Source organism: Labeo rohita, chromosome 24 (genome assembly GCF_022985175.1).
Source record: "Labeo rohita strain BAU-BD-2019 chromosome 24, IGBB_LRoh.1.0, whole genome shotgun sequence".
Classification (NCBI taxonomy): domain Eukaryota; kingdom Metazoa; phylum Chordata; class Actinopteri; order Cypriniformes; family Cyprinidae; genus Labeo; species Labeo rohita.
The window spans coordinates 6,401,084-6,426,779 of NC_066892.1; the positions used below are offsets into that span (position 1 = coordinate 6,401,084).

Consider the following 25,696-nt stretch of genomic DNA (forward strand, 5'->3'; position numbering starts at 1 on the left):
TTCAAAAACTTTTGACTGGTAGTGTATATACAAAAACACAATTATTTAGTTCTCTTAATTTTTGTTAAATAATAAACTAAATGCACATATGTAAGCACATTTTGCTCTGTATTTATGAGAGGTTTGCAATGTTTTCTTATGGATTGTTGAATGTGTAAAAAATGATTAAAGACATAACTAAATATACAAACTGTAACTATTCTTATTGGCTGATATGAACAGTTATAAAACGATTCCTGCTGTTCATATTTTCAGTATCTTTTAAAAGACTCGCATTACTTTTGCTTCTGTAATGCACGTGTTGTTGTGTTTTCCTTGAGAAAAGAGGATTTCCTGAGTAAGGATTAGCTGAACTGTGAATATTTTCACTCTTTACACAAGTTTTGTTTGATATTTTTCATTTTTATGAATGGCAGAGTATCACAATTTTTTCGGAAAAATACAATTTTCTATTCAAACTACTCTTTGTTTAGTTTACTCATTAGTTTAGCATGTTTAATGCACCTGTTGCTTCACATTTGCTTAAAAACCTTTCTACACATTTGGCAGAAAAAAAAAACACAAGACATACCTGACCTTTGCTCTCTGACTTCTTAGTATTGTTAGGGCTGGAAAAGTATAGGTGAAATCAAATATAGTCAAAATTGTTGTTTAACATGTAATTTGCAATCCAATTTGTCACATATAATGCAATATTGTGGTTAAGCTTCAATATAGCATGTTTCATAAGAGGTTTAGCTAAACACAGAACAAGCAAGCTCAAAAAAAAAAAAAAATTTGTGTCACATTTCATGAATACTTGACTTGTTGTCTTCACTATGTACAATATAATACAAGGTTGCAGAAAAAGAAAACAACTGTGTACTTCACAGGTTTACAGAAACCTCACAGTCCTCATCAGTGTTCTGTTTTATGAATTCAGTCAATGAGGACAGTGTACTGTTTGGATCAAGCAAAGCAACGAGAGGAATATTCACACCTATGTCTTGAAACAAGCGATTCTGCAATGTCATGGCCAACATCGAGTCAACTCCTAGTGCAGTGAGCGCAGTTTCATCACTAAGATCATCAGTATCCACACTGCAAATTTCAGTCAGAATCTGTCTAACGCAGTCATCTACTGATGACTGAACATTTATCCTGGAGTCCTCAACAACCTTGTTTTTTAGTCCTTCCTCCACTAAGGCAGACAGCCGAAACTTGAGAGACACATTCTGAGAGAGGACGTGGTTCTTCAGGTTCCTGAAATTGAATTTGCAAACCACCTGCTGGGGATAGTTATCTAACAGGCAGTGCTCCAGTGCTTCATGAATCTCTGGCACATCCATGATCATTAGCCCTTTTGTTTCCAGGAACTTTTGAAAATTGTCTTTATCCATGAGCAGGCCTAGTTTAAGCGGTCCCCAGTTGACTGACTGTCCTGCAAGTCCAATATTGCGTCGGAAGTGACAAAAAGTGTCCAGAAAGGAATTAGCTGCTGCATAGTTGGCTTGTGCAGCATTTCCAATGAAAGAGGAGATTGAGGAATAGCAGACAAAGTAATCAAGTGTTTGGCTGTGCAGAGTGGCAAAGTGAAGATTAAGAGCACCACAGACTTTAGGTTGCAGGACTTTTTGGAAAAGAGATCGATCAAGAGTTTCCAGTAATCCGTCATGTAGAACAGCAGCACTGTGGAACACCCCCCTGACTGGACAATCGGAAAAATGTTTTTCAATCACGGTAATGGCTTCCATTACCTGCTCTGATACAGAGACATCACACTGAAGAGTGAGAATTCTTACCCCGTATCTCCTTTGGAGACTGCTTATGTCCTCTTGTACATTTTTAGAAGGTGCACTCCTTGAGAGAGTGGCAATGCATCCTCCACCCCTGTGGGCAATGAACTTGACAGTTTCAAATCCCAAACCAGAGAGACCACCTGTAACTATATACACACCTCGGTTTAAGAACAGCTGCTTTGGTCTTGAAAGTGTAGGGATGCCAGACATCTTGCTTGTAGAGTCATCCCTGGCCAGAGCTATTAAGTCTAGAGTTCTTGCACTGAAATAAGATCCAGAATGCTCTGGAGACTCAGAAGGCATACCTTCAGGGAGCACCATCTGAAAAGTACTGCTTTGTATTGAAGGACACACTTTGTGCAAGTGCATTCCCTTCAGCCACTTCTGTAGCCGAGGTCCATGTGCCTTAAGGCGTGATTTCTGAAAGATTTTGGACATCTCAAGAGTCTGGAAACAAGTTCTCTCACTGTCCCTCTGAAGTACATCTATTGCCGAGTGCCATGGCTCACGGGTGCCACATACTGCAATGATGTGATTTGCTTTTGCAACACTGACAATCTCTGTCAAAATTGAGGAATTGTACGGAGGAAGAATCACAAAAAGAAGACACTGCTTTGCATTTTGGACTAATCCACATATCTCATTTTCTGTAAAAACACTCCAGCCTGATTTACTTGCTGTAAGCATCAATAAGTTGACTAAAGCCGAGTCATGAACTGTTGAGAAGATTCCCAACCTTTGCTGTTGTTTGGTCTTGGGTAATGCACACTGGAGTATCTCCCAGATCAGGATGATGTATGAAACACAGGGAGTGTCCTTTAGGAATGGAAGCCTTTTTATTTTAAAGCACACATCTTCAGGGAGGACGACTTTGGAAGTTGCTTTCGCTGGGTAACAACAGATAACATGGTCACCCACTTTAAGTTTGTTGACATCCTTTCCCACAGCCGTAATTGTCCCGCTGAAGTCAAGAGCCAAGAGGCTGTGATTCTGGGTTGTGTGCTTGTTCCAGTACATCGTCTGACCAAACTTTAGTTCTGAAGTACTAACTGGAAAATAATCCGATGAGTGCACACATACCTTACTCAGCTGAACCTCAATGGTTTTCCTTTCAATAGTGTGGACTGAACTTGCCGAAGGCAAAGCTGATATGCTGGTCATCCTGTAGGCATTGCTTGTCTGCAAAGTGAAGTCCCGGGGATGTAGGGTTTTTGATTCAGCATTCGGTTTACCAATTGCGGTGACAGGAGTATGAGTTACCACAGCAGAGTAAACCTTCCCCATGTTGATGAAGACATCTGGGCACTCTTGGGTCTTATATGAGTTAAGCACATGAGCCAGTGCTTCTATATCCTCACTTGACACTGCCGAAATGTCAATGAGCTTGAAAGAGATGTCTGACAACTCCGCAGCACATGCTCTTGTCATGCCAGATAGCACAAATCCAGGAGTTATACTTTCAACTGTCCCTTCCGCTGACCTGTGTGTAATGACACAGATGGAGGCTGCACCACTGCGGCTTCGTAAATACAAAACAACTTGGCGGTAAAGTTCACAGCTGTCTACCAAGGACTCTACAATGGCTTCAGATTGGAGGTGGCTAATATTCTGGACTCCCCAGATAAACAGGATCGTATCCAGTTCTATGTCTGCAGCACTGCAAAGAGACTTCAACTGTAATCCTGAGACCTGCAGGGCTGAAGGTGGAGGAACAAATACAGATTCTGGGTGCAAATATGGCTTCAAACCTTTAGCAATACCCAAGGTGTCTTCAAAGACCAAAGCCTTGATTCTACTGGGGAAACTGCTCTCGGCATGAATGGCAACCTTCTGGTTATGAAAGAAGCATGATTCCCTGATCTGTGCATGTCTTCCCAGAAAATTAATTCTGACGTCCCTCAGTTCGATCAACACATGACCAACTTTGTCAGTGAAACAACCACAAACCTCAAAGTAGTCTGGCATTTCTTTGGTCAGTCTCATATACATGAACATCTCTTTACAGGGAGGTGCAGCTATAACCATACTTCCAATTGCAGAGGGAAATCCAGGCCTGACGGTGCTAGAGACTAATGCTAAAACTGAGGACATTTGCAAGAAGTAGTCGAGGACCACTGGGTGCAAGCAATACTCGTAGAGATGGTTGAGTACTCCCTCTGGAATCCTGAGACTGGTCACTGCTTCCTTGAATTCTTGTCCGTAATATATGTCACCAAGTTGTTTGAAGTTGGGCCCGTACTCAAATCCTACGTCTTTGAGTGTGCTGTACACATCCTTTGTTTCAATGACTGATGGACATCTCTTCAAAACAGTGTTGAGGTGAATGGTTTGCTGTTCGATCATAGCTGGTCCTCCTCCATGGCTGATGGTGCCTGATGCATGCACAGTAACAGAGGACTGAACCTGAAATGCGGCTGTGTCCTTGGATGTCTCAATTGTGATTTTGAGAGAAGGGCAGTTCTTAGTTAGGACAAGCAAATTTTCAAAGTTGATTGTGAGCTGAAATGAGTTGAGAGGTCTTTTTGGAATAGCAGTTTCCATTATGGATGCCAAAGCCAATTCAACATACAATGCCCCTGGGGCAATGGAGATGCCATTGTTCTTATGTTCCCAAAGGTAGGAGGTTGTAGCTGCTGACAGGTTGCACTTGACTACTTTCCCTTTACGTTTACTTGTACTTATCAATGGATGTGGACTGCGAGAGACTGTTTCATTTCCCCGTCTTACGTCCTCAAAGTATACCTCATTCTTTTGACATTCAAACTGATACCTTGGGTAAGCAACAAGCTTTGTTTCAAACCCTTTGTAGAACTCGTCCCATTTCACATTGACCCCTAGTTGAAATAGTTTTGATACAGTTGTGAACATTGTCTCGTGGTCTTTATCTGGATGCACTGAAGGAAGCACTGTGGTGTCATTCCCCAGGATCTCCATGATGTTCCTTTGCAGAGCCCGTCTTGGACCAACTTCCACAAAGACTACATTCCTTGTGTGGTTGGAAATTGATTTAATTGCTTGTTCAAATGCTACAGGCTTTCGAATGTTTCTTGCCCAGTATTCACCTGTGACAAAGTCCCCTTGACGACATATCTCTCCTGTTACAGTGGAAAAAAGTTCACACTTCATTTCATTCAGAGTCAACTCTCCTATGCTATCTTTGATTTGGCCCAGTATAGGATCCATCATACGACTATGGTAGGCAGCGGGAACATCCAAGACATGAAGGAACAGGTTCTTGCCCTTAAACGAAGACTGAAGCTTCTGGTGCACATTATCAACTGCTTCTTTATCACCTGAGAGCACACATGACATAGGACTGTTCACAGCAGCAAGGCAAATCTTTCCTGTGTATGCAGGGAGAATTTCCAAAACATCTGGAACAGGAACGTTACCAACGACCAGCATCCTTCCACCCATCACTTTGGTCTGCAGCACACTGCGATGGAAGACAACCTTGACTGCATCCTTGAGAGACAGTAGGCCTGAGCAATGAGCTGCAGCCACCTCTCCCACAGAGTGTCCAAGAACAATATCCGGTCTGATGCCCCAGTTCCTAAGAAGGTGAACAATTGCAACTTGGATTGCAAAGAGAAGTGGCTGGACAACGTTTGGTTTCGAGATATCTTCATTGTCATAGCTGCTTGCAATCTTTTGCAAAATACTGGTGCATTTGAACTTCTGGAAGTAGTTTTCCACCTCTTTGACCTTGTCCCTAAATGCTGGTTCTTCTCTCAGTAATTGCTTACACATTCCCCTATAAGTAACGCCGTTCCCACAAAATACAAAAACTAACTTTAGGTCCTGCTTTGTTGAAGCTAATTTCTTGTTCATGCTAGCTTTGAGTAATGATTTTAACTCTGACACAGATGATGCACCAAAGACTTTCCTAAATTTGTGTGTCATGTGGCTTCTTCTGCAAGCGGCTGTATAAGCAAGAGCTTGTAGATCAACTGTCTCATCTGCTGAAATCCTCTGATAAATGTCAGCTATGCATAACTGTAGAGACTGATCTGTGGCTGCAGACAATGGAAGCAGTTTCAGAGGTTCAAGAGAGTGGCAGTCAGAGACTGTTGCTTGAACATACTCGCTGATGATGGCATGGGCATTGGTGCCACCAAACCCAAAGCTGTTTAATCCAGCCATCCTTATCCTGGATCCAGAATAAAGCCATTTTTCAGCTCTGGTGGGGATTTTAAGATTGAGCGCTTTAGCATCTATGCTGGAATTTTCTGCCGAGTAGAATACAGAGGGGACAATGGTTTCGTGTTTCATCATTAACAGAATTTTTATTAGTCCTGCCACCCCTGCTGCAGATTCTGTATGTCCGATGTTACTCTTAACAGAGCCAATAAACAGAGGCCCTGAGCTTGGAGGTCTTGCTTTGGCAATGATTTTTGAAATGCTTCCTGCTTCAACTGGATCTCCTGCAGGTGTTCCTGTCCCATGAGCTTCTACATACTGGACATTTGCTAGATAATTCTCAGAGGAGTAGATCATGTGCAGGAGAGCCTCCTGCTGGGTCATGGAGGGTTTGGTGATTGGTGTGACCGTGTGGCCATCTTGGTTTACTGCAGTCTTGTTCACAATGCCCCAAATATGATCAAAGTTCTCAAGAGCCTAAAAAGAGACGTTCACCTTTTTATAAACCACAACTGAATTTTATGTATCATGAATAATTAAAGAAAGTAAAATGTTTACCTTTTTCAAAGGTTTTAGCAGGACTATACCACATCCCTCCCCTCTACCATAGCCATCTGCTGTATGGCAGAATGGCTTGCTCGTGCCCTCAGGTGAGATCATCTTTGCCTTACTGAGGGCCACAAAGACTCGAGGTTCAAGGATGCAGCTGACCCCTCCACACAGAGCCATTTCACAGTCCCCTAAGGATGAGGTAAATCAAGGATAATTAACAATGTGAATATCAAGCAATGAACAGACTTTTAAAATAGCTTTATTACCTTGTCTGATAGCCTGACATGCAGAGTGCAGGGCGACAAGGGATGAAGAACATGCGCTGTCAATGGCAAATGACGGTCCAGTCAAGTTGAAGATATAGGAAATTCTGTTGGCAGCTACACTCATAGCTGTTCCAGTGCCATTATAGTGGGTTATTGTGCTGGGACTATTATTCAAAAGTGTCTCATAGTCCCTATTCATAAGACCTGAAATCAAACAAAACACTTATCAATATCTTAAAGTTAAAAACACCCAAAATGTTTTTGCATTAGATGTATCTAATGCATGGGTGTCACACTCCATTCTTGGAGGGCCGGAGCCCTGCAGAGTTTAGATGCAACCCTAATTAAACACACCTGATCCAACTAATCAAGTCCTTCAAGCTTAATTGAAAACTGCATAGTATGTGTGTTGGAGCAGGGTTGGAACTAAACTCTGCAGGGCTTTGGCCCTCCAGGAACTGAGTTTGACACCTCTGATCTAATGTATGTACCTATGTAAACCCCTGTTCTGCTCCCGCTTGCTTTTTCCAAGGGTATCCCAGCATCCTCTAGAGCTCGATATGCACACTGCAACAGCAGTTTCTGCTGAGGGTCCATGTAATCAGCTTCAGCCTCGCTGATGCCAAAAAATTTGTGATCAAACTCATTGAACCTGCAAAAAATGACTTATACTTTATCATTTCACCTTTTAAATAGCTTAAACCTCAAACGCATTATCATGCATAATTCCTACCCTTCAATGAGAGCAGCTTTTGTCGTCTGTGTTTTTCCTGGCTTGCATTCATCAGGATGAAACCACTCTGACGTGTCAAATCTTTCATCTGGAATCGGTACCACACAGTTTCTTCCCTCCATAAGAACTTTCCAGAAATTATCAACACCCTCACCTACGAAGGTAGTAGATAGGCATGCAAATGAACACAGAACAGTCACAAATATCAGTAAGAGTAGATAAACAACACAAATATATACACTTACCTCCTGGGAAGTTGCATCCAATTCCAATGATAGCAATATCCTCATCCATTTTAGCGATTATATTTTGTTTTCAAAGATCATTGTCTCCTTGCAAAAAGTAAAAACAACACAAGCATCTCTCAGCTCTACTGGTCTGCTCATGGTTGTGACCAGTACACATCAGTTCCCAATAACATCTAGGCATTTTTATAAAGCCTTTCACAACTGAAAACCAATGGGAAAACACATTTCTTACAACAAAGGGTCTTTAAATGGGCAATTCTTCCTCTTGTAACCAGTAATTGTGGTGGTTTGAAACAAAACCCTGTAATTACAGACCTGGGTAAAGATGCTAAACACTGATTGCTGAGTTTCCCCACTGGACACAACAAAGCTATTGTCTCAAAGCCATGGGGCTTTTGATTGGCTTTAATTGGTTTCCATTTAGAAACATATAACGAATGATAAGTACCAGTTTGAAATTAGATAACCAATGACCATCTAAGCACACCTAACCTGATACCTGCGATTTTCAGACTGAATGGTTTACTGCTAGTCTTTTATTCTGGACCTCTGAAAAGGATCCATGAAATTAACCAAATTCATTTCAGTGTTCATTTAAACCTCATACAAAATCCCAGCTTAACATTCTTACTTTCAAGAAATGACAAAAGGCTTTATTTAATTTCTTTATTTACTCTAACCATGTTCATTTCTGATTGACAGAAATAGAAATAAACATGGTATTAATTTCAAAAGAAAACACACTAATAATTTGTCAAAAACACATAAACAGTGCAGTCACCTGAGCCATTTTTACACACATGCAGACAATCAAAATGTAGCAGGGCAAGAGGCTTTTAGCTACCCCTTGAAGAGTAGATTCAAATAAATAACTTAATGAACAAAATTGGGGCTAGTAAAGTCTAAAGGTCCATTGGAAACATGAAACAAAAGTCTACAGTACTCTGAGTTGACTGTTCAGATATGCATTTACAGATATATTTATTCTGTATCTGTAGATGTTAAAATAATACTGACATTCTGACGTCACATTCGTAATTGGTTTGTGGTTTAAGGTTGCATGGAAAAAGTGAACAATCTGAAACACTTTGATTATTGAAAACGAGACATCCCAGTTTGCTGTTTGCTTTCAAGGAAAATGCACCATTTATGAGCTTCCTGTTTTCTCCATTTCATAAAAAGTGCTTTAATCTGGTGACTGGGTAACAAATAATAAGTAATGAACATCATCCTTTTCCTGTTATATACTTAGCTTCTTAAAACAAAGCAAAGATTTTAGTTTAATTCATTTATAGCCATTACCAATTGGTTTGCTGCTTAGGCATATGTACTTTTGGCATCAATTTACCTTTTTAAATTAATAGAAAATATCTGTTAGCTTAGTGTTTAAAAGCCAACGTGTTGCCTGAAAAATGAAAAATAGAAGAGAGAAGGCTATAAACTCATTCAAAAGCCTATCTTGTTACAAACATATATTTACAAGGTAAAGTAAGATTGTGCCTCGAAATGTCTCTGTTAATCCAAGTCTTCATCATCTGGGATCCAGTGACTTTCCCTCCAGGATCATTTTGATTTCCTTTGCATCTAGAGTCTCGTAAGTCAGCAGAGCATCGGCTAGTAGCTTGTGTTCCTTGCTGTAAGTCTTGAGTAGCTTCTTTGCCCTTTCATACGAGTTCTGAAAAAGACAGTTAGACGATGAATTTCCATAATCATCAGAAATATCACTTACAAACAAAAAAAAACTAAACACCTACCTGCAACAGCACCCTGACTTCCTGTTCTACAGCAGCCTGGGTCTCCGGGCTATAGTTTGTCAGGTCATTGTAGGTCATGACCCCCAGCTGCTCAAAGCACAGAGAGGTGAGTGAACTGCAGTTATAAGTACAATAGTTATGCACAAAGGCTTCACACAAGTTTCTGATTACGACAGGATCCTGACGTTACAGATGGGTGGATGTGAGTTTAGACCCTGCATGTGTGGTGCTCATATTTGGACGCGGAGTGTGCACTGAGTGCTGGGGAAAGGATTAGGATGAAACACAGATTTAAGTCTGGAATGTGAGCGCTTAGACATCCCTAATGACTTTGAACACGTGGAAGGTCTCAAATGGCGTCTCCAAATAGCTATTTGCTACCTTTCTTTTTAAATATATCAAAACAAATACAGTCCAGTTGACCTACAAAATTAAGTTGCAGTATTAACTGTGATTTTAAAGGGATAGTTCACCCTAAAATGAAAATTCTATCATTAATTACTCACCTTCATGTCGTTCCAAATGCACCCTGAATAGACAGCAACGCAACCGACACGTTCAAGGCCCAGAAAGGTAGGAAGAACTACATGATGTCTTTTTATTGTGATTTTAACATGTCAGTTGCATTGCTGTCTATGCAGGGTCAGAAAGCTCTCAGATTTCATCAAAAAAACCTTAATTTGTGCTCCGAAGTCTTAAGGGTTTGGAATAATTTCATTAATTAATTTTCATTAATTAAATAAAATTTAATTTAATATTTCAGTAATTTAACACCACATTTGCATGTTCATAGTTTTTAATGTCTGGTAATTTACACATGGCATGGAGGTAAATAAATTTTAGCATCTGTTTTGTGAGTGTTTTATGTTTTTATTTTAGCTTTTTAAATTAATAAATACAATTTTATTTATTACTTTTTCATCAACTCATGAACAAGTTTGGGGAGCCCCTAGCTTAAATTATGCATTTTTTAAAGTCACATAATGAGTACCTTGTCACTCATTCCAAACCGTGTCACCATCATCTGTGCTATTTTAGTGGCTCCATCAAAATCACTGGATGCTCCTGTAAGAGGAATAAATAAAACATCATGATATTGATATTTCCAAGAATTTGAAGTAGCAGTGATCAGTTAGGAACAGTGTTGGGGAAAGTTACTTTACAATATTAATATTACAATATTGCGTTACTCCCTAAAAGTAACCAATTATGTTACTTAGTTACATTTTATGGAAAGTAATACTTTACGTTACTTTTGCATTACTTTTTCAATTTGGGCTGGGCTTGTTTGTTTGTTTTTAATATAAAAAGTTATATTTTTGCCAAACTCAAAAAGTAATGAATTACTAGTTATTTGAAAAAGGTAATCTGATTACGTATCTCGTGTTACACCCAACACTGGTTAGGGACTCCTCTCACCGGTAGTAATGTGATCATTTCCAAACACCAGTTCCTCAGCGACCCTGCCGCCCATGCTGACGTCCATCTGAGCAAGAAGCTGTGCCCGTGTCTCACTCCAGCGATCGTTCTCTGGCAGCAAGGATACCTGAGAGACCAGAGGATCAGAGAAAGCAGCTCAATGGGTTTATGATGTATAACCCTGGAGAGCAAAATCTTCAATTCCATTCAAAAACTAATGCTGAAAAGCTTTAATTGTGAAATAAATACATCACAATGAAACACCAAGACCAACTCACATGACCAAGTGAGGGGCCGCGTGGCATGATGGTAGCTTTGTTGATAGGCATTGCGTCTTTGGTGTAATAAGCCACTATTGCATGTCCGGACTCATGATAGGCTGTGATCATCTTATTTCTCTTGTCTATCTCCACACTCCTGCGCTCTGGGCCTGGACAGATAGAGACGAGAATGTCAGGAAAGAATCTCTTTGATCAAAGCATTAATCCACATCACATGTTGTGAGTAATCTGTGCATCACTACAGCCCTCACCCATGAGGAGCTTATCCTTAGCAAACTCCAGCTCCTTCATGGTCACTAGGTCTTTCCCATCGGCTGCTGCTTTCAGCGCTGCCTGGTTCACCAGGTTCTCCAATTCGGCTCCAGAGAAACCCACTGTTCCCCTAGCAATGATCTCTGCATTAACAGCTACAACACACACAAAAACAGATGATTTTATTGGACTGCCCTAACAAGAATCTTTTAAGGCTTATGTGACCCTGGACCACAAAACCAGTCTAAACTAGCACAGGTATTTGTAGCAATAGTAAAAAAAAAAAAAAACATTGTTTGGGTCAAAATTATAGCCAAAAATCATTAGGATATTAAGTAAAGATAATGTTCCACGGAGATATTTTGTAAATTTCCTAGCATAAATATATCAAAACTTAATTTTTAATTAGTACTATGCATTGCTAAGAACTTCATCTGGAAAATTTTAAATGCAATTTTCTCAATATTTAATTTTTTTTGCACTCAGAATAAACCATACATTAATAAGCTTATTTATTCAGCTTTTGGATGATGTATAAATCTCAATTTTTATGACTGGTTTTGTGGTCCAGGGTCACATATTTGGTTTCTCATTATAATTCTTACCGGAATCCACTTTGATTTTTTTCAAATACCACTCCAGGATTTCTGTGCGTCCCTTCACATCTGGTCTTGGGACGGTGACCTGCATGTCAAACCGGCCTGGTCTCACCAGAGCACTGAAATACACATTATCATAAGACGTTTATAGATTTAGGCTCTCAAAGATTGTGTGACTTGAGGGTAAAACCGCTCAAAAGCAGTAGAAACTACCAGTTATAAGTTTTATGTTAAAGCTAGAGTCATATATTCTTAGTTAAAGATGAATATCAATGGGATTTATGGACAGAATTTTCATTTTTGAGTAAACTGTCCCTTGAACAGATGGCTGGAGAAACCTACTTGTCCAAAGCTTCAGCAAAGTTCGTAGCTCCAATCACAATGACTCCTTCATTGGGTTTAAACCTGAAATCATCAAAATATTCAAATAAGACCTGTGTAAATTCTTTCAAAAAGAAAAAATGTCATTAAAAGCCACTGACTTACCCATCCATCTCAGCGAGCAGTTGGTTGATGGTTTGTCGTGAATATGGGTGCATGGGAGACTCGATTCTCTTCCCTCCTACACTGTCCAGCTCGTCGATAAATATTACACATGGTGCACTAGCTTTGGCTTCCTCTGTACAGTAAAGGAGTCATTTATTATAGCAGAAGCATTATGGGTGATACAAGAGTATGTTTTTCCTTAAAGAACTCACTGAAAAGGTTTCTGATGCGACTTGCACCGACTCCCACAAACATTTCGTCAAACTCTGAGCCGGAGGCGTAGTAAAAGGGTACGTCTGCTTCACCTGCTACAGCTCTGGCCAACAGGGTTTTTCCTGTTCCTGGAGGCCCCACAAGCAAGATACCTAAAATGCACATCAAGGTTAGATATTTTATACACTGCCTGTCAAAAGTTTTGAACAGTAAGATTTTTAATGTTTTTTAAAGACTCTTCTGCTCACCAAGCCTGAATTTATTTGATCCAAAGTACAGCAAAAACAGTACGAGTTTGAAATAATTTTACTATTTAAAATAACTGTTTTCTATTTGAATATATTTTAAAATAATATTTAGGGCCCGAGCACCGGTGGTGCGAGGACCCTCTTGGAATTGCTCTGTTTATTATTATTATTATTAGGGCCCGAGCACCGGTGGTGCGAGGACCCTCTTGGAATTGCTCTGTTTATTATTATTATTATTATTTTTATTCTTCTTCTTCTTCTCCAAAATGAATCGCATTTTTGAGGGCCTAAACATGCACGAAAAGTCATGAAACTTTGCACACGCACCAGAACCGGCGAAAATTTACATCTGATATGGGTTTCAGAAGTGGGTGTGGCAAAATGGCTCGATAGCGCCACCTATACACTTTCAGCGGAGTGCGCCTTGAGCTACGTTTCACGTACGTGTATGCAAATTGGTACACACATGTAACACACCAATACCTACAAAAAAGTCTCTTGGGGCAAAATCTGAAAACCAACCGGAAGTCGGTTATTTTTTATTTTTCCAGCAAATTTTGTCTCATTTTTGCCATTTCCAGGCATCGTACTTGAACGAACTCCTCCTAGAGATTTATTCAGATCAACACCAAATTTGGTCAGTCTAATCTAAAGGCCTTTGTGACGTTAAATTGCGAAGATCTAGAGTTTTCACTGGAGGGCGTGTCCGTGGCAGCCTGTCAAACTTCGATGATTCGCCATGAAAAAGGAAGTTGTTATAACTCAGCCATACAATATCTGATCTGCCACAAACTTCACATGTATGACAAGACTCTGGTCCTGAACACATATCCATGACCATATTCAGGTATAGTTATAGCGCCACCTGCTGGTAACAGGAAGTGACATGTTTTACGCTGTGAGAAACTCCTCCTACAGATTTCATGAAATCAACATTATATATGGTCAGTCTAATCTAAAGGCCTTTGCGATGTTAAATTGTGAAGATCTTGAGTTTTCATTGAAGGGCGTGTCCGTGGCGGCCTGACAAAGTTCGATGTTTCGCCATGGGAATAGAAGCTGTTATAACTCAGCCATACAATGCCCGATCTGCCCCAAACTTCACATGTTCGATAAGAGTCCTGGCCTGAACACATCTAGAGGCCAATATTCAGTTATTATCATAGCGCCACCTATTGGCAACAGGAAATGACTTATTTTACATTAACTTAAACATGCAATGTCTGATCTGAACCAAACTTCACATATTTGGTAAGAGTACTTGCCTGAAGACATCTAAAGACCAATATTCAGATATAATCATAGCGCCACCTGTTGGCAGCAAGATATGTAATGTCTTACACTAGCTCAAGCATACTGTGTTCAATCTGCACCAAACTTCATATATTTGACAAAACTTCTGGCCTAAACACATCTACATGCCAATATTCAGTTATAGACATAGCGCCACCAACTGGCAGCAGGAAGTTTGGCACATATAAATGACTTTGACATATTCCTCCTAAATTTACTATGTGAAAAGCATAGTGCCCACCATTCGCCTCCGATCGGCGGTGAGCCCGGGTGCGAGGGCCCTTTCATCGCTGCTTGCAGCTTTAATTATTTCTGTGATTTCAAAGCTGAATTTTTAGCTTCATTACTCCGGTCACATGATCCTTTAGAAATCATTCTAATATTCTGATTTGTTGCTCAAAAAACATTTATTATTATTATGTTGAAAACAACTGAATAGAATTTTTTCAGATTTCTTTGATGAACAGAAAGTTCAGAACGACAGCATTTATCTGAAATAGAAATCCTTTGTAACATTATAAATGCCTTTATCATCACTTTTAATCAATGTAAAGCATCCTTGCTAAATAAAAGTATTAATTTCTATAATTTCTTAATTTCTTACTGACTCCAAGCTTTTGAATGGTATAGCTTATAATGTTACAAAAGCTTTTTATTTCAGACATGTTGATCTTTAGATTTTTTTATGAATCAAAAATCCTGAAAAACATGTTCTCAATACTGAAAATAATGTTTCTTGAACAGCAAATCAGCATATTAGAATGATTTCTGAAGGATCATGTGACACTGAAGACTAAAGTAATGATGCTGAAAATTTAGCTTTGATAACAGAAATAAATTACATTTTAAAAAATATTCAAACAGAAAGCGGTTATTTTAAACAGTAAAATATTACTATATTTTTATTACTGCATTTGCTGTACTTTGGATCAAATTAAAGCAGGCTTGGTGAGCAGAAGAAACTTCTTTAAAAAGCATTAAAAATCTTACTGTTCAAAAACTTTTGACTGGTAGTGTACAAACGAAAAACAAAAAACCTATAATGAAAATAAAGCAAAGAGTTTCACCTTTGGGAAGTTTGCCACCGAGCACAGTGAATTTTTGGGGGTTTCGCAAAAAATCGACAACATCCTGAAGCTCGTTTTTGGCTTCCTCCACACCTTTTACATGTTCAAAGGTGACATTCTTCATCTGAACAGGGTCCACAGCTGAATCCAGACCAGAGGTGGTGCGGAAACGAACTACACAGGTAAACAGATCAAATTAAGACTTGAACATATTGCATTGTAATGATCTGCTCAGAATTCAAAATTTTAAGCAAATATAAGGAAAGAATAAAATGGGAAACAAACCAGTGTCGGAAAACGACCCTTTACCCGAAAAGAGAGGGCTTTTGAACACACCATACGAACCCACCAGTAGGAGGACAAAAATAATCAGACGTGTCCTTTTGACAGAGTCTGTTAGAAAGAGACAAAGTAAGAATAAAGTTCCTGGAGCACTCACATTTTTACCATTAAACAATCTCTGGGCTAATGTTAGATAATAATGCTTTAAAAAGGCCTAAAAGCATTACCTTGAGTTCTCTGTGTCAAAGCCTGAGCTTTCATGAAGCCCTCTGTGAAGCCGGTCTTAAAAGCATCCTGTTGAGATTCTGGCAAGTTATTCTGTTTCAGTAACTGTTCAAGACTTCCCATGTCTCGCTTTTCCTTCATAAGGAGGCTCTGAGGACAGAGAAAAAGATACAGAAAAGCATATTGAGACATTTCTGTTGTATTTCTGAGACCAGGCCTGCCTTAACTAGTATTTCCTCAGTGTCATGCAGCTTACTAACCTTCATAAATGCTGGCGTATAATTCTCTCCATCTACTGGACCTTCAAAATCAGACGGCAGATGTCTGGTCTTGGACCTCATTGTCTTGAAACCTCTGTTTTGGACCCATACTATAACAAACACAAGAAGACCCACATCAAAATAAACTCAAGCATCCATCTGCAGCTATAATGTAACAGCATTTAACTGAGTAAAGGCCCTGTTCACAACAATAACTATAACAATAACTTTATTAGCATTCACACTAACAGAATGCTAGTTTCGTTTAACACAGGTGCAGTTTTCTCGTATGTTACTTTAAATGTTTAAGCTCTTTAAAGCAGGATGGATTCTCTTCTGCATTTATCTGATCCAAAAGCAAAAACAGTAAAATTTTGAAATATTTTTACTATTTAAAATAACTGTTTTCTATTTGAACATATTTTAAAATGTAATTTATTCCTGTGATTTCAAAGCTGAATTTTTAGCATCATTACTCCAGTCTTTAGTGTCACATGATCCTTCAGAAATCATTCTAATATTCTAATTTGCTGCTCAAAAACATATATTATTTTTATTATTATTATATTATGTTGAAAACAGTTGAGTAGAATTTTTTCAGGTTTCTTTGATGAATTTATCTGCAATAGATTTTTTTTGTAACGTTACAAATGACTTTATCATCACTTTTGATCAATGTAAAGCATCCTTGCTAAATAAAAGTATTAATTTCCATAATTTCTTTCCCAACAAAAACAACAACAAAAAACTTATACTGACTCATTTTGAATGGTATAGTGTATAATGTTACAAAAGCTTTTTATTTCAGACAAATGCTGATCTTTGAATCTGTCTATTCATCGAGGAATCCTGAAACAAATTTACCGTTTTAAATATTAATAATAATTATAATAAAAACTACTTCTTGAATAGCAAATCAGTATATTAGAATAATTTCTGAAGGATCATCTGACACTGAAGACTGAAGTAATGATGCTGAAATTTTTTTTTTTTATCACAGAAATAAATTACATTTTAAAATATATTTAAACAGAAAACAATAAAAATAATTATTTTTAAAAAATTCGTTATTTTAAATAGCGAAAATATTTCACAATATCTGCTTTTGCTGTATTTTTGATCAAATAAATGCAGGCTTGGTGAGCAGAAGAGAACATTAAAAACATTAAAACACTTTTGACTGGTAGTGTAGTTGTGGTGTGAACTTCACTATTACAGTTAGAGGTATTGTCAAGAGTTATGCGTTACTGTAAAGATTACATTGCAGATGATGCAGATCTACGCAGGCTGCCTGGAGAGGGCTGGAACTTTGCCTACGAAACAGCGGAGAGCCAAAGAGTCCCATGTGTTTGTGAGAAAACCCTATGTTAATAAGAAGACATACAACTTACATTACTCTCCACTTGGAGAACAGAATGGGTCATTCATTTCCAAAGGACAAGAAAAAAAGCTTTTTAAGACTGTTGGCTGTTGGCAATCATTAAACTTGCTAGTGCATAAAACAGAATATTTCAACATCCTAATAAATATGTTACCTATTATCAACTTGTGATCTAGCCTGCACAAAATATTCAAGTACAGCAGGTTTAAAATAGCACAGTATCAAATTCCTATATTTAATTTCTCAACAGCACAATGCTGATAAAAAAAAAAGATTGTGTGTGATTGCATAAACAGGTTTTGTAAGGGAATAAATATACAAAACATGACTTCATCACCTCATGTTGTGGGTAACCTCACCGTATTTGTTTTGGAAGAAGGAGGGGGCGGAAATGTGAGATGTCCTCCATGCTGTTGAGTTCTGAGCAGCACTGGAGATGGATTTCTCCTCTGGATCTATAGAAGGCAGCAGGCGCTCCAGAACATTGTGTACATGACTGAACCTCAGCTCTGACAGACCCAGGTCCTTTAAGCTTACTTTGGGCTGTGAAAAAAAAGCAGTAAGCACTTGTAGTATATTGATATTTTGCATATTTTTAGATTTTCCCTTTTCATTTCATTTTGTAAAAATTTTGTAATATGTACATTACCAGTCAAACATTTTTGGACAATGAGATTTTTTTTAAAGAAGTCTCTTCTGCTCACCGACCCTGCATTTATTTGATTCAAAATACAATGAAAGCAGTAATATTGTGAAATATTTTTACTATTTAAAATAACTTTGTGATCAAAGCTAAATTTTCAACATCATTACTCCAGTCTTCAGTGTCACATGATCCTTCAGAAATCATTCTAATATGCTGATTTGCTAAGCAGTAAACATTTATTATTATCATTATTATTATTATTATTATCAATATTTAAAACAGTTGAGTAAATTCTTTGCATCATACACTATACCATTCAAAAGCTTGGAGTCAGTATATATATTTTTTTGTTTTTAAATTGATCTAAAGTGATGATAAAAACATTTATAATGTTACAAAAGATTTCTATTTTAGATAAATGCTGTTCTTCTGAAATTTCTGTTCATCAAATAAACCCAATAAATTCTATTTAGCTGTTTTCAACATAATAATAATAATAATAATAATAATAATAATAAATGTTTTGAGCAGCTAATCAGAATATTAGAATGATTTCTGAAGGATCATGTGACTGGAGTAATGATGCTAAAAACCCAGATTTGAAATCACAAGAATAAATTACATTTTATAATATATTCAAATAGAAAAGAGTTATTTTAAATAGTAAAAACATTCCAAAAGTTTACTGTTTTTGCTGTACTTTGTATCAAATAAATGCAGGCTTGGTGAACAGAAAAGACTATTTAAAAAAAATATGAAAAATCTTACTGTCCAAAAAACTTTTGACTGGTAGTGTTTTTATTCATGTTTTACTTCAGAACATCAGGTTAAACTAAATTAAAATAGAAATGTTGCACTGGTAACTAGCTCCAATAAAGTGTTTTTTTTTCAGTTTATATACACTACCGTTCAAAAGTTTGGGGTCAGTACATTTTTATTGTTTCTTTCTTTTTTTTTTTTTTTTTAAGAAATTAATACTTTTATTCACCAAGGATGTATTAAGTTAATAATTAAAAGTTTATTAAAACTTAATAATAAATAATTTACATTGTTATAAAATATTTATATTTTGAAAAAACACTGTAGTTTTTAAACTTGTTATTCATGAAAGAATCCTGAAAAAAAAAAAAAAAAAAAAAAAAAAAAAATCACAGGTTCCAAAAAATATTTGGCAGCACAACTGTTGATATTATCCAACATTGATCATTCTAATAATAAATCCGCATATTAGAATGATTTCTGAAGGATCATGTGACACTTAAGACTGGAGTAACAGCTGATAAAAATTCAGCTTTTCATCACAGGAATAAATTCTATTTTAAAGTATGTTAACATAAAAAACATTATTTTATATTGTAAAAACATTTTGCAATATTACTGTTTTTCTATATTTTTAATCAAATAAATGCAGCCTTGATGAGCATAAGAGACTTCTTTAAAGACTATTACAAGTCTTACTGACCCCAAACTTTTGAACGGTAGTGTATATTTTATTTCAAGTAACAAAAATGTTTGCTTTTAGTTAACTATAATAACCCTAGTGTAAACAAAAACTCATACACATGCTGTAAAACAGTACGTGCTGTTGTCGTGACTGTCTACCTCACTGAGAAGTGGGTCATGTTCAGGTGAAAGGTCTCTTTGTAGACTCTGCACTGATGTGGTTACGGCTGTGTTGGCTGAACTCTTCAGGTACTGGACCACATTGATCAAATGGGTCAAAGGCACTGTTCCCTAAAAAAAAAAAAGAGAGAGAGAGAACATTTTGGTCACATTGGATAACCTAGATTCAAAAATGCTAGCGAATAAAAAAATAAAATTGCATTAAGTTGCCAGTCTATAAGTTATCATATAGTGACTGATAAGCTCTCTATATATGATTGCCAGTAGAGTATATTGGTGTGTAGGTTGGTTATGTCATTCCTGACATACTGACACACTCCTGAAACTTCTCCCCTTTCTTCCCTCCAGACACGTACACACTCAGTCTCTCTTAAACAGCTGTTGTTGTTGTATAATAGGTACAATTACATAACAATGTCATCAGAAAACACAAAGAAATAACTAAAAATACAATATATGTACTGTATATATGATATCTGTTTAGCATATGTATAAAAATTAAGGAATACAGGTGTAATGAACAGTCATTCAGATGATGTAATCTGTTTGATGTGACTACAGGTCTGTTCATCGCAAGCATGGCCAGAAACTGGCTTCTGTTGAAATAAACTTTCAATAGCAATATTACTGTCAAATATCTATTTTAATCAGATTACATTTATAAAATCAACGTTTGTCATTAAGAGTCTCATTGACACACTATTCGGTTTCTCTTCATTATTACTCGCTAAAGCCGCTCATTTATTCCCAAAAAGCGTTTTGGCAACTACTGTTTAAAACAATTAAACACCCTCATACCTGGGACTGAAAGGTTGTAGGAAGAGAAAACATATTTCGCTTAGATTTTCGTTGAGAGGTTTTCTTGTGCTCCTGTCAGATTTGCTGCTCTTCTGTTCTTAGGTTATGACAAGCGGTGTTGTTAATCTCATCGGTGACTCCACCCTTCCCTTTGTGAAACCGAAAGACAACGTTGTTAAATTCAGCGATTTAATCGCTCTTACGTGAGTCTTCACTTCTTCGGCGGTGGTCTAAACCAACAATCGTTGACTTTAGTGCCGCCTGTTGGAAAATAACGTTGAGGTGCGAAAACGTATTTTGGAAAATGTATAACCAAAATAAAAAAGAAAAATAATATTTTATTTTTTCTTTTTTATTTTGGTAATACATTTTCCAAAATACTTTTTCGCATATTACTATATATATATATATATATTACTAAATATTTAGTAAATACCTTAATTAGTTATTTATTACCTTATGAGCGGTAACATAAAATCATAAAATAATCACGTAATAATTTTGGAAAATGTATTACCTTAATAAAAAAAGAAAAATAATATTTTATTTAAAAAAAAAAATATATATATATATATATATATATATATATATATATATATATTTTTTTTTTTTTAAAAAACTAAATATTTAGTAAATACCTTAATTAGTTATTTATTACCTTATGAACGGTTTTAAATAAACAATAACATAAAATCATAAAATAATCATGTAATAATTTTGGAAAAAAAAATATATATATATTTATATTACTAAATATTTAGTAAATACCTTAATTAGTTATTTATTACCTTATTAACAGTTTTTAATGAACAATAACATAAAATCATAAAATAATCACGTAACAAGCGAATAAAATTACAGTTGTTAGAAATGCATCAACATGTTAATCTATTTAAAGCTAAAAAGCTGGACACTCTGGTTTGTTCCTTTTCTTATTTAGATCAAAATATACATTTAAAATAAAGCAAAAACAACCACAAATGAATTTTTATTTTATTTTATTTTTTTATTTTTTTTTATAGTTTTTAAAACAAGGAGCATACAAGGACAATAACATATAATTTACATCAAAACAAATACAATAATAAACAAAATCAATAAACAAAATAAATAAAAAAAAATCACAAGTACAAATAATTACAAATTATACAAAGAATAGATTTAAGGCTAAATTAATCCATAGAATTTATCCTACAAAAGCATTTCTACACAAATTTTAAATTGATACTGATTTTTTTGGAATAGTGTGAAAGTTTTTATTGCTGATAATATTATAAAAACATTTTCCTTATCTCACAGACGTGATTTTGGGTTATATTAAAGATTGCTCTTTAAAAGATGCTTGTTTTATGATAAATTTTGTTTAATTTTTTTATGTAAATTTCACATTTATAAATGCAAGTTTACAAAAGGCAAACCTCTTTTTATAGTCCTTGAAAGAAAAAAAACTAAAATGTATATAGATGTGATGTCAAAATCAGTAACTAAAAACTAAATAGTAAAGTGGTTAAAACAATTAATATATGCTCCTCCCTTAACATTTTCACATAAAGTTATATAATGGTGCTTACCTGCAAAGTATATTTCTGTATTAACATTTCATTGTAGTATCATATGGAAATGTAAATATTTGTGTAAGATATATTCTGTAAACTGTCTGTAAACTGATGCTTATGTACCCTCTCTTCTTGTTTTTTTGTTTGTTTGTTTTTGTTTTTGTTTTGTAAAGTAATAACCAAAGAGGATTTTATAACGGGAATTTATTTATTTATTTATTTATTTTTTATAACGGGAATATAGTGCCTGTATTATGACAGTAAACAAGCTAAATATTCTCTCTTTATCGCCCTCTGGTGTCTGTGTAACACGTGGCCAATGCAGCGCACATCCCCGGATATACTGTTTAAGTCTTTGCCTTTAAAAGCATGGAAATAATGATCTTTATTATTTATAATAATAATACACCACTTTGGAAGACATAAATATTGTGATGATATAATTACACTATAACCAAAAATGGCGTGTTGAAATCGTCTGAAAACGTAAATGCGTGAGCTAAGCGACTGGTTAGCTTTACTTCCGGGTTGTTGAAAGACCCTCACAAAAATGAATAGCGTAGAAATCGAAAATAAATATTTAACCACCTGGTTAAATATTATTATGCTGTGAGAGGCATATTTTACTAATTTTGTACCCGCTCCATGTGACAATAAAGCAGTCAAAATAAAAATAATAAAATTATTAGATAAAATATTAAAGATCAAAATATTATTATACGCCTAAATGGTTTACACAAGGCTTTTAAAAGTCTATGCATATTTATTTTTTATTAAAAACTTTTATGCTTTTATTTCTTTATTTATTATATATCACTAACTTAATAAATAGCTAGTAGGATAATGTTAACTGTTTTTAAAATCGCCTTGGATAATTCAAACAGCAATTTTTAAAACAGCAGTTTACTTTTTTAAACGGGATTTGCACTTATTAATTTTACTATGATTTCGCTATGATCATTTTTTTTATTATTTATTTAATTTTTTAACGATAATCCTGCTCTCTTGTCTGCATATGATTCTAAATTAAATACAGCTGCAAATGCACTTAAAGCCTTTTGTCATCGCGCATTAAAGCACTTCCGCTGTGATCCACGTTACTCATTGGAAGTTGCATCAGGCGGATTAAAAGCAGCCGGTCTGTGGTGTCGACGCAGTTTTATAAACTAACAACAAATCTGAGCATCTCCAAACGGCACTGATCGCCGACGTCTTTCATCTGTTAAAGTAATCGTCGTAATATCGCATGTCCAATATACAGAACCTCCAGTCCTTCGGTAAGTTGCACGCATCGTCCACGAGTTTACAAACGGAAATCATCTCAAGCATTGTCCGTGTAATTTCTTCTGTGTGCTCATAAATGCATCTGAGCGAATGCAGAATTTAAATATAGTAGATGCAATGAGGGATTAGATTAGATGTTTAAAAACATGGAAAATATCAGAGAATTTTAAAACGGGCAAAATAACTGCGCATTTATAGTCATGTGTTTTCCTATTTGTGATCACCATAGCTGCTTGTTAGTTTAATATGTGTAAGGTTACTTTTTTAAGAGTTCGTATCCATAAATAAAAAATATATATATATATATATATATATATATATATATATATATGTATGTATGTATGTATATATGTATGTGTGTGTGTGTGTGTGTGTGTGTGTATATATATAATATAATATAATATAATATAATATAATATATATATATATATATATATATATATATATATATATATATATATATATATATAATAAAATAAAATAAAATAAAAAAAATAAAATAAAAAATAAAATGACTGCACATGTTTGTGTGAGGGCCAGAATTTGCCTGAAGTCTCAGAATGATAGGAAAAAACGTGTATTTGTGGCAACCCACAATTATATGTTGCTCATCATTTGACCTCATTCCCATTGTGTGACTTGCAGTTCATCATCAGCTCTTATTGCACTAGTATAGTAGTTTCATTCCTTGCAACCAGGACTAAAATTTTCCGTTGTTTTACTGTAGATCCCTTTGCTGATGCAACTAAGGGTGACGACTTGCTCCCGGCTGGGACTGAGGATAAAATCCACATAAGGATTCAGCAACGAAACGGCCGCAAAACGCTGACCACGGTGCAAGGCATTGCAGATGATTATGATAAAAAGAAACTTGTAAAAGCCTTTAAGAAGGTATTTTCTAACATCGTTTGAAGCGTTTTTCATTCTTGGTGTTATTTAAGGTTGAGTAATAATGCAGGGTTTTATTTAACAGAAATTTGCCTGCAATGGGACTGTGATCGAGCACCCAGAGTATGGCGAGGTGATTCAGTTACAGGGGGACCAAAGGAAGAATATCTGTCAGTTCCTAATGGAGGTAAAGTTTGGTTAATTTGATTGCCCATGTGGTTTTGGATTTCATCTCAAATCCGTTTTGTATGCAATTACTCATTTTCATTCTCTATTTCGCAGATCAACATTGTAAAGGAGGAGCAGTTGAAGGTTCACGGATTTTAAGACGCTGGCCCCTCCGGGGCTTTCTAAAGGACTGCACCAGCATGTAGCAATCCTAGTATATTCATAGCAGGGTTTTCGTGACCATATGCTAACAACACTGACAGCAGGGTAAAACGGTTTGTTTTTGCGATCATTTCAAGCTCGAATCTTCATAATGACCTCAAGTGGACCACTAATTCCAGGCTGGTCTGAATTAGATGCTGAATCTTTGTTGCTAATGCTTGTGAATGTTTTATGCTAGATACACTTGATTGCACGATATCTTTTTATCAAGGACAATAAAATTATGTGACTTTGCACATTTGTGACTGTTTCTCTTTCATTCCCTAATAAAACTTGAGGTTTATTGTAGCAAAGTGTTTTAAGACTTAACTTTCAGGACTGTCGGAGCACCAATATTGCTTGTTTAAATCTCAACAGCTCAAATTAAATGGGTGTTTGTACATTTTGTTCCACATAGTTGGTATGAAATCAAAGTATTGTTAATGTTTTGGTCTTGCAATAAAAATGAACAATTTAGATTAGATTCTAATGGCAATTTAACAACTTGTGCTTGTTTTTTAGCATGGGCTACAGGTTTGATGAAACGTTCTTACATTTATGTTTGTGGTGCATTATTCTGAGGAAGTTCATTGTATTGACAATGTTTCTTGTTGGTAAACTGCTTTTGTTCACTCTCTTGAAGTTTGGCTCATTGTCAGGGCTGGAAATCCTCTCAGCTGTGGCCTAAGTCTGCAGTGTCCTAGCTGTCCCGCCAGGCTCAAACATGAGCGTAATCCTCTTTAAAGGGCATGGAATGGCGTTCGTGACTGAGGGACGCCAATTTCACAGAGTCCGTGTGGGCATTTCAAACAATTTTACCTGTCTGAAAAATAATAATTTGGGACTTTGCATCAGTTAATCTAACTCTCACTTTCTTTTTGTAATCCGTGTAAACACAAGGTCCTTTAATAACTCAAAAATACAACACGAGTGTGAAAACGTAGCGTAAGACTCAAATATTTTAAGTTCTTTTACCTAAAAGATTTGTTCACTGATTAGTGCATTCAGTGAATCATGAATCATTTTCCTCAATTTTGTCTGTTGTGGGGATTAGA

General features: G+C 36.1%; 3 protein-coding genes across 4 annotated transcripts in view; 1 reads left to right on the forward strand and 2 right to left on the reverse strand.

The window, feature by feature from the left end:
• The window catches only part of yme1l1a (YME1-like 1a), a 416,634-nt gene extending 395,922 nt beyond the window's left edge, over positions 1 to 20,712 (reverse strand). Inside the window, exons 1-18 of one of the 2 annotated variants that reach the window (XR_007825652.1) lie at positions 20,545 to 20,712; positions 19,726 to 19,857; positions 17,837 to 18,020; positions 17,357 to 17,458; positions 16,097 to 16,206; positions 15,839 to 15,986; positions 15,615 to 15,722; positions 15,330 to 15,503; positions 12,721 to 12,873; positions 12,509 to 12,641; positions 12,365 to 12,427; positions 12,029 to 12,141; positions 11,423 to 11,578; positions 11,169 to 11,320; positions 10,891 to 11,017; positions 10,463 to 10,536; positions 9,472 to 9,558; positions 8,516 to 9,392 (exon numbers count right to left, since the gene is read on the reverse strand). Coding sequence is in view for 1 of the 2 variants with exons in the window: in XM_051098370.1 (XP_050954327.1) it covers positions 9,249 to 9,392; positions 9,472 to 9,558; positions 10,463 to 10,536; positions 10,891 to 11,017; positions 11,169 to 11,320; positions 11,423 to 11,578; positions 12,029 to 12,141; positions 12,365 to 12,427; positions 12,509 to 12,641; positions 12,721 to 12,873; positions 15,330 to 15,503; positions 15,615 to 15,722; positions 15,839 to 15,986; positions 16,097 to 16,206; positions 17,357 to 17,458; positions 17,837 to 18,020; positions 19,726 to 19,857; positions 20,545 to 20,577 (2,193 nt within the window). In the remaining variant the exon portion in view is untranslated. Of the gene's footprint in view, positions 1 to 8,372; positions 9,393 to 9,471; positions 9,559 to 10,462; positions 10,537 to 10,890; positions 11,018 to 11,168; positions 11,321 to 11,422; positions 11,579 to 12,028; positions 12,142 to 12,364; positions 12,428 to 12,508; positions 12,642 to 12,720; positions 12,874 to 15,329; positions 15,504 to 15,614; positions 15,723 to 15,838; positions 15,987 to 16,096; positions 16,207 to 17,356; positions 17,459 to 17,836; positions 18,021 to 19,725; positions 19,858 to 20,544 lie in introns of those variants that run through there. The other variant, XM_051098370.1, reaches the window with a different exon arrangement.
• On the reverse strand, positions 418 to 7,822 carry pks1 (polyketide synthase 1). Its single transcript, XM_051098367.1, has 6 exons — positions 7,715 to 7,822; positions 7,470 to 7,623; positions 7,228 to 7,388; positions 6,737 to 6,940; positions 6,477 to 6,658; positions 418 to 6,395 (listed from the first exon to the last, which is right to left on the reverse strand). Exons 1-6 carry the CDS (start codon positions 7,761 to 7,763, stop codon positions 867 to 869), a joined length of 6,279 nt encoding a protein of 2,092 aa, XP_050954324.1. The 5' UTR covers positions 7,764 to 7,822; the 3' UTR covers positions 418 to 866.
• A 2,464-nt stretch (positions 20,713 to 23,176) lies between the features above and the next one.
• On the forward strand, positions 23,177 to 24,896 carry eif1b (eukaryotic translation initiation factor 1B). The gene is made up of 4 exons (XM_051097584.1): positions 23,177 to 23,377; positions 24,112 to 24,275; positions 24,358 to 24,459; positions 24,555 to 24,896. Exons 1-4 carry the CDS (start codon positions 23,347 to 23,349, stop codon positions 24,597 to 24,599), a joined length of 342 nt encoding a protein of 113 aa, XP_050953541.1. The 5' UTR covers positions 23,177 to 23,346; the 3' UTR covers positions 24,600 to 24,896.
• The last annotated feature ends 800 nt before the right edge of the window (positions 24,897 to 25,696 follow it).